The following is a 9,679-nucleotide window of genomic DNA, read 5'->3' on the forward strand; positions in this document are numbered from 1 at the left end:
ACCTGTGTATACAATCAGCTCCCTGTGATCGCTGGCTATTCATCCAGAACGAGACACATAACAAGCACTTGTTTCACGTTATTATGACACATCACTCCTTCTAAGCAAGAACTGTAGGAACAACAGAGGTAACTTACAATCTGTAGGTGGATATCATTATAAAGATGAAGCTTCGAATCGCGTCATTTCTATGATACATAATAAAGATAGTAGCTTTGTCCATAATGTGCTACAGATGTTAATGGTGAATGGCAGTTTACAGATTATAAAAAAAAGTGCATTGCAAAAGGATTTGTGTCATTGGACCAGTTTTGTTTCTGCTGAAAGATATCCCCAAAGCATGATGCTGCCGCCACCATGTGTCACTGCTGGGTTGGTTTATTCGAGGATACTTGCAGTGCTAGTTTCCCACCACATTAGCACTTTTCTTGCAGGACCAAATGTTTCATTTTTGTCTCATCTCCCCGGAAACCCCATCTTCCACACATCTGCTGTGCCCTCTATCATCTCTCTGCAATGGGTTTCTGACGCCCATACAGTTCTGATTCGTGGAGTTGACTATTTATAGCTCTCAACAGATTCTTAGCTGTATTTATACATAATGTACACAGGGGTGGGCTCTGTTTACTGAATTGGTGATTACAGAAGTGTTTGGTTTCCTTGGATTGTATTTAGGGGTATCAGATTAAAGGGGGTTGAATAAAAGTGCATGCCACTTATTTTAGATTTGTATGTGTAAAAAGCAAAATACTAATCAATATATTCTTCTCTATCCACTTCCTAATTATTGACTATTTTGTGTTGGTCAATCACATAAAGTCTCACTAAAATACTGTAAAATTTGTGGTGGTAATGTATTAAACTTCTCAGCATAAAAACGTTAATTCCAATTAAAGATAAGAGGGATACAATGTCAGAAGAGCCCATAAAACAATGTGTAATGCTATAACTTCGTGTATCTACATATACTCCCTAATCCTATAACTGTGGACCTGTGTGTTAAAAACCTCGCCCACTCAACAGCTATTCACATACCAAAAACAAACAGTTTTATTTAACAGTTAAGGAATCCTTTTATTTCTCAAAATAAATCAATATTTAAACATACACACGGAAACATTTTCTTATCGGCTGTAAGACTCCATTCCCTGAACCTCCCCTCCATGTCTCAGTCTTTAGTGCAGGAGCCACAGAGGGTCAGTGACAGCCGCAGCTCAGTGCTACCATGTCGTCAAACTGCTTCAGCACCACATTCTCCTCCTCGTCAAAGTACAGCAAGCTGATGGACTGCAGTCTGTCGGGCACGCAGCAGGGGGCTCCCACGTCTTCCCCGGGAAGCTTGAGCGCATGCATGATGGAGCGCACCGTGGCGTGGTTGGTGGCCCTGAGGCCCACGCCCAGCGGGAACGGGCAGGAGCCTTTGCAGCGGTAGGCGTTGTAGCCGCGGGGGGAGATGACCCAGCCCGACCAGCCAATCTCCTCAAAGTCGACGAAGAGGGGGACCCGCCGACAGGACTGCGGGCGACCGCGGTGAGGGAAATCTGAAGACGCTCGTCTTCTCCTGCTGAGACGGCGCTGAGGCTCGGGGTCTGCTGCTGCTGCTGCAGGTTGTCCTGTAGGAAAAGGGATATCATTATTTAAACAGAAAGGTCTCAGGTTTTGGCTTGCACACACATATACCACTCCATATCAGCTTACCCTGGTGGGACTGGTTTGCTTCAGGCCTCCCATCATCTGAGAATATGACCAGGTAGGCGCTGGTATCGGTCCACTCAGGATGTTTGGATGCAGACTTTATCCAGTCGCCAGAGGGAAATGTTGTCACCACCAGGATGCCGTTGTTCTCCTGACTATTCTGCATCCATTTAGATACCTGAGATTCAAAGCGAGATTGGTCCAGTTCAAACTGAGTATCCCCAGACTGATTAGAGCTTAAACGAATTAACATTATTAATATTGAGCAAAGCCTTTAAGATGTGAACATTTTTGTCGTTACCGTCTGAGTGACATTGAACACTTCCCATCCCTGCGTATACAGGGGCACCAGCCTGGAGGTGATGAGGTTTCCTCTCGGTGGCTTTACTCGGCTGTCCAGCACCTCATACACATCCACCTGGACAAGACAACACAGACCAAGCAAAGGAATCCATGACATGTTTACACTAATACAAGAAGACTGACTCGATTTATGTAGTTTCATTCAACATTCTGCATGAATTTAAAGCATTTCTTCTGTTAAATTTGATGATTATGACCCACAGCCCCACCAGATGTCGCTGTGGAGCTCTGTTCACAATAAACAGTGGGACAGGATTGTTCTTTATAGAGTAATTATTGTAAAATGACCAATTCCCTTAACAATAAAATTCTGTTATAAACATTTGTGTCTATATATCTAAGTCTGCCAGAATACTGACAAGCTCAATAGGCTAAATCCTCTTCAGGCGCCTTGATATTGGGGCCAGCCCACCAAGGTTTGTTTAATTAACAAACGTCTAGTAGGTGCTAATAGGTGTTGAGTTTTGGTGCCCCACTTAACTTATCATACCAGAAACGCCGCTGGAACAGACATATTCTCTATCTTTTGAACATTTGTGGTTTTTATGCATCTTGCATCATTTTTTCCCCCCAGTAAGCCATGATCATCAAAGATTAACACTGATTCTTAGAATATGCTAAAAATATCAGTATTGACATGAAATCACAAAATACAGTAGGTTGACTTGACTTTTTCAAATTTAATTTACTGCATTTCAAACAAGTCTGATCAGGTGTATTTCGCAAATTTAGCTCCAATGTGAAATATGGGCAAAACATAAAAGTGACTCAAACCTATATAAAAACAAAAGTTATTGTTAATAAAGAGGCGGCTTACCTTGTAAAAATGAGACATCCCCAGGTAGAATTTCTGTTTCTTCCGGAACCAGCGGAATTCAGCTTTGATCATTTTCTCCTCTCTGCCCAGGGAAGACAAGTTGAAAAAGTGGATTCTCTCCCCAGTGGGTCCTGCATGCGACAGAAAACACAAGAGGCACGTTTAGCGAAACTTTTTTCAAAAAAGGCAAGTCATATGGACTCATGTCCGTGCGTAACTCTCCGCTTTATCGAAAATTTACGCACTGGCATCTGTGCCTTTCAAACTAAATGTGTTTTAAATAAACAAATGCTCCAAAATTGTCCGTAAATCTGTGAAATACAGGGAACTTCTGATAACGGCGCTTCTGTTCACCTTTATCCTGAAAACTGCGCACCGTGTTCCCTTCCAGTACCTCCTTCTGGCTTTTGCGCGCCTCGTCGGCCATGGACACGAAACTGAACAAATCCAACATAAACTGTGGCGCCTTCCTGTGCGGAGAAAATGCCGGAGCTCGGGGTAAATCCTTCAACTCGAAGGGCGCTTCATCCAAAGCCGCGCCGGGAACGGACCTCAGGTGGAGGGCGGCGAGGAGGAGGCAGAGGCGCAGAGCTCCTGCTGGCATTTTCACGGAGAGCGGACTGAGCCGGGCACCTGCGGGGAGGACGGGTGATTTGCTTTTCATGACAGGCAGTCCCTGTAGTCAGCTAATATCAGGGGATGATTGGGTCCTGATTAATGATGGGAGAGGAAAGACAAAGGGAAGGTGAAAACAACCAGAGAGTCAACTTAGATAAAATTAAATAAAGAAACAAATGACTAATTTCCCTTCATCTGTATGTAGTTTGGAGGCCTTTTCACGTAGACGGTGTACACTGTAAAATTGGATTTTGATGGGAGTTAAATATAAGTCCTTAGAGTTATTCTAACTTAATTCGTGTTTGTTTGTTTGTTTGTTTGTTTGGGTAATGGTAACTCTTTTTTTTTTCTTAATTTTGATGCAGTTTACACTTTTATTCGGTTGTGTATACTATGGAATTGAAATTATTTTAGAAATAATTCAATATGATTAGTTCAAATAATTTAAATGTATTAGTTTTATAAAGGTTTGCACCATAATGACTCATATATCTTAATTTGTTTGTATTGTGAAGGCTTATTGACGTGGTGTATACATTATAAAAATAATTTTTAGATGGCAATACGTATGTAATTAAAATGATTACAATTTTAATTAATGTTAAATATAATGTTTATAAACGAAAATGTTTCCTTAATATGTATACAGTGCGGGGGCTTGTTTATCAGTGTGCACACTATAAAAATGGATTTTGTACACAGGTCAAAGTAATTAAAATTGCTTGAGTTCAAATCAAGCATAATCAGACCTTTGCATTAATTGTAAATATATGGTTCAATAATAAGTAGTTTTGGTTAATCTTTATCTACTTTGAAAGCTCGTTCAACAAATGTGTTCATTGTTACAATAGATTTTTTAAGCAATAGAAGTTGTTTAAAAATTAAACTATGCACATTTGTTCAGCAATGGTTGAATTTTAGCAACATTAGCCAAAATGTTTATATTAAGAGCTGAAGATGTTGGTCAGTCAGCTGCTAGGAAGGTACGGTAAGGCTGCTGTGTTGTGACTGCATATGAACATAGTAAAATTTAAAAACTACTCTGAGACGTGTTGTCGAAGAGGATTGTGTGCAAGAATGTAAGGTTGTATCCAGCTTTAGCTGGTTTAGCAACAGAGCTGATGCTAAGGTTCAAATTGTTCATAAACCTTGAGGCAGTTATTGCTAATAAACGGCACATTGTAGCTGCTGTTGTCAGGAAAACATTTATTACGTGACTGTTACAATGGATTTCAGTTGTTTATTTACTATCGTAGTAACATTTTATGGTTCAATCCCAACTCGGTTTTTATTTTTTGTTTATTTTTAACATCAAGGGCAAATCAGACATATTCATGAAAGAAACATGAAGATGTATGCAAGCCACAATTCTCCTGGTCTAGAGGATCCACCGTCTGCTGCAGTAGAGGGGATCCATTCTGTCCGTATAGGGAGTATTTCATATTGATCAACATGGGCTTGAAGGTTTTACATGTGTATTTAAATTTGAAATAAGTGCTGTAATCCAGTTGCTGATGAGCTGTTGACATGGCAGAGGTTTTGTGTGTCCATTTGATTTATAAAACTGAATCTGACATATTGTACATGTTGTGTTTCAAGTTCAAGAAAATATAAAAATACAATAGTTAAATCCAGAATCGTTAGGTCATTTAATTGATTCATTTTAGGAAAATTATCAATAAGTTATCTCAACTAATGTTGAGAAGCTACATTTTAAAAAAACATTTAATTCATTTGATTAAGTGTCTTTTAGCGATAAATCATCCACAATTTATAGACTCAGAAATACTGGTTAAAATAGTCCCAAATAAAAGTGTGCATTATGGGGGGAATACATTCTAAGAGTTGGTTTTATCAGTGTAGCAAGTCTGTCAAAGAGCTGAAGACTTTCAATTTTCTGCATGGTGCATAATAGAAAGAATTCTTTGAAGAATCATTATATCCACACAAATTAGATGTATGTTGACATATCAGTTTAACAGTAACACTTTTTACTTTCAGATAACAGCCTAATCGAATAAACTTGTCCTTTCTGATGTTCCATTGCTGTTCCTCCTCATCGTGCGTTTCCCTGGCCAGTTTTCTGTTATCAGTATGGAGCCAGTTGCAAGAGAACAAACGAACGACAGAGCAGTGACGCACATGAGGCGCGTTTTCAAAAGCCACCTGTTAATGCACACTTTTCCACAAAACGCAAGCCATGGTCAACATGGTCTCCGCTCCTCCCCCTGTTACTATTTGAACAGGGACTCTGACTTAACAGCTGCATCAGAATGACGTGCTTGTTCCTGCCGTTAAGTTGATCCTGAGATCATCTCTGATCAATCAGCTCAAACAAAAGGGATCAAATTCTCAAGATCGTCCAGCTGATCAATAGTTCAGTCCTCAACCCCATCTGCTGTTCATCAAATCCACGATGATCCCCTCATTTAGGGGCCATTACTCATGTATGAGGTCCTTTCCTGATCCCTTTTTTTATCACCTCAATTCCAACTGCTTGTCAGATAACTGAGCTCCAGGATAGATTATGCTCATAAACTCTGCAAACAAGGAGGCCTGGAGGAGGCCAGGTGATGATTGGATCTGCCGAAACAAAAGCTATGTTCCTTCTACATGGTATCTATCATAAGATTCCTACTGTTATGTCAATTATAAAGTCAAAAAATCAAATATAAAGTGACTAACAAAAATATTTCTACCACTTGAACTATTTCAATATTTTGGCAAGTTACAACAACAAATGTTAGTGTATCTTAATTTTTGGATTGGATGCAAACCACTATGTTTGGTGAAAATGTGATGGCTGTATCATGCTAGATGGATTTTTATTTAATTTTCAGCAGGGACCTGGAAGCGTGTGCTGTAGAAAAAAAAGACTGGCAAGGCTTAAAGTGTAACTCACCTCGACGTAAAACCATAACCCCCCACCCCCAGGCAAGTTTTGAAAATGCCACCAAAGCAGGCATTACCAAGAGATACGGCAAAGCGTGGGAGCTCAGGGCTGCGATCAGGACGAGGGAAAGAGAACATGTTGAAACATGGAGGGACAAGGGTGACATCTGGTGGTTTTTACAACGCATCGGTCTTTTGAGGTTGAGGGTTCCCCCCGTCCCATTCACAGGAACATTTGGATGTTGCACATGTCTGTGCAAGGCCATAGAAGCGCTGTAGACGTTTATACAGGACACAGGCGTAGGTGCAGTATCTTCACGGGAGCAGTACTCAACATAACCAGTGGAAATGCAGTAAACAATTGATAAAAAAGAGTTGGCATCCATCCATTTTCTAACACGTCTATCCCACTGAGCTATATAATACACTGGAGTGCTGATTTTGCCGAAAAACTGAAGTCACTGGCAGCCTTGCTACTCACTACTCTCACAGAATCCCATAGGATTTGGTTGCAACAACAAGCAGTTTTCTGGCTGTGTGAAAACGTTTCACAGGTAATTCTACAGTCAGTGGATGTACTAACACTATCAACTACTAGGAAATTAGGTGCTGAAATATTTTACATGTTATTCATATTAAATCTATAATGTATATATATATATATATATATATATATATATATATATATATATATATATATATATATGTATATATATGTATACATATGTGTAAATATATGTTCTTTTAAAGTGTTATTTATATATTTATAAATGTTATATATATATATATATATATATATATATATATATATATATATATAACATTTACTGCAGCGCGCTGTCTCACGGCAGCACTCTCTCGCTCCCCCTCCCCTCTCGTACATGGCTCAGCGGCGCCAGCCAATCAGCACGCAGGCTCAGCCTGGCCCGCCCACTCACCTCTCACACAAACTTTACAAACAAACAGCTGAGAGAGACCGCAGCAGCGAAAAAACATGAACACGGGAAGTAGCACCGCTCGGCTTTATTTTAATACCGTAAATGAAATCAAGCTGTATGTTTCGTAAAAAGCAAGGTTCATTTCAGTGGAAACACAACAAATTTATCTAAGCACGTGAAAAAACATGAAAACGTTGAGCCACAGAAACGGAGAGAGGAGACGAAACTTCTCTCACTGCCCCGACAGACCCACAGACGTCTCTGACTGAGGCGTTTCAGTCCTCCATGGAACATCCAGGTAGATCAGTGTTCATCTTCAGCAGCAGTTCATGTTAACTTTCAAAGTAGATATTATCTATCATATGTTACTGGAGCCCACACATAACATGTAATTAAGACCTTGAAAGAACCCAGTACATAAATTAAAAAGTGTTATTTAAGATAAGATAACATTAGCTAATCCTTTTTTTATCCCACAACGGGGAAATTTATAGGATTAAAGCAACAGGCAGGTGCACACAACACAGACAAAATTACATAAGGATTGAAATATATAAGAGGTGGATTAGCGAAAAAACACTGAACATAACATTATTGTCATTATTATTATTATTATTATTATTATTATTATTTAATTGTAATAATAAAATAAAAACCACAAAAGCCAAAAGGTCAACAGTTTCATGATACATCAAGCTTAGGGAGTGGCTAATATACAGCAGGTCAAAAAAGGCCATATTTTGGCTGCAGTGCTTGCTGTTCTCTTATGAAGAAAAGATCAACTAGTGCACTAAATTCAATAGATGGGTTGAAAATATCCAGTATAAAATAAGATAAGTGCTACAAATGTTACAACACTTTTGTTCATATGGCAGCAGAACATTAAAAAAAAGTGCTCTTTACACTACTTTTGAATTAATTCTTGGAGTTTGCGCATACAATGCGATTAATCATGATTAATCGGGCAAATTATGCGATTAATCGCGATTAAAAATTTTAATCGTTGCCTAGCCCTAATATACATATATATATATGTATATATATATATTTAAATTCATAAAATGCTAAATATTTCAGCACATGACTTTCTCAGTACTTGATAGTTTTATAACATAACATAAAAGTATATGGCATTTGACATTTTAAAAGTTTTAAGCCCCCCCTAAACATGAGAAAATCCTCGCTATCCGATGGTGTAGCGCACATATTCCCTAGTTACTGGGGGAAAATAGGGAGTACCAATATGGCGGCTGGTGGCTTCACAGCGACTCTTCTAACAGCGGGCTATTAGTACTCCAGTGTATAATATAGCTTAGTGGTCTATCCCTTGTGGGGTCACTTTGGGTGCTGGTGCCTATCTCCAGCTGTCAATGGGAGAGAGGCGAGGTACACCCTGGACAGGTCACCAGTCTATCGCAGGGCCTATTGTAAACAATAATGAAGAATAACTGGTGTGTTTATGGCAGCTAAACAGAAATAAACGAAGGGTTAGAAGATGGTATTCACATGTTGCATACAGAAAGACATGAAGATGTGAGGATGGGGAATACCAGCTATTTGTAAAGACCATGGGGATTAGTTTTAATGAAATGTTTAAAAAGACACTTTGCTTCACGAAAAACAAGCTGATGGCTGTACACACAGTATGTTGCTGTTTTAGACTTGATTTACGCTGAAACGTAAACAGAAGTCAACATACTCGCTTGTACCCACAAACCTGTGCAATAAACTCACCCCTAATAGTTTACCAATAACACGTGTATGCTGTTTTCAGTCAGCAACATCGCATTTAACAAAGTTTTGCTGCTTGAAACTTCAATGCCATTTGATGTCAGTACAGGCAAACTTGCTCGGTGAGGGCTCCTTTTGAATTCCATCGTTCTGAATTAAACTTGCACGTGCAGACCACAGGAAGATACAAAAATGTGGCAACCTGAAAATCGATAGAAAGATTGCAAAACACACTATTTCAACTGACTACACAGGAACAAGCAAGACGGAGTCGCTTCCATATCCAACAGCACCAGCGCTACCGATGTCAGTTTTTCTGGGTGATGTCACAATATCTTTTGAACCATTAGCCATACTAATTCATACCATTTTTCCACTTGACCATCATGCAGTACTTTTGGCCCTTTTCTATTAGTACCTACTCGGCTTGGCTCGCACAGTTCGGGTCACTTTCCATTACAATTGAGTTCGACCTCAATGTGGGTGAGGTTGTGACAGCAAGGTGGCCCCAAAGTCTGAAAGGTAACATGATGTGATTTTGTTTGTGACACACGATCAAAACAACAATTGAGGACCTGACAAACCTGCTGCTCAGACTTTTTGTCTGCCTCAAAATAAAAGAACA

General features: G+C 39.5%; 1 protein-coding gene across 1 annotated transcript; it reads right to left on the reverse strand.

The window, feature by feature from the left end:
* Window positions 1–1,026: 1,026 nt before the first annotated feature.
* LOC105930844 (bone morphogenetic protein 2) lies at window positions 1,027–3,479 on the reverse strand. The gene is given in 5 exon segments (XM_012869233.3): window positions 1,027–1,665; window positions 1,667–1,873; window positions 1,997–2,113; window positions 2,876–3,006; window positions 3,230–3,479. Coding segments are annotated over 5 exon segments (1,173 nt in total). The 3' UTR covers window positions 1,027–1,197.
* Between the last annotated feature and the right edge of the window lie 6,200 nt (window positions 3,480–9,679).

The sequence above is a fragment of the Fundulus heteroclitus genome, chromosome 10, assembly GCF_011125445.2.
Source record: "Fundulus heteroclitus isolate FHET01 chromosome 10, MU-UCD_Fhet_4.1, whole genome shotgun sequence".
Classification (NCBI taxonomy): Eukaryota; Metazoa; Chordata; class Actinopteri; order Cyprinodontiformes; family Fundulidae; genus Fundulus; species Fundulus heteroclitus.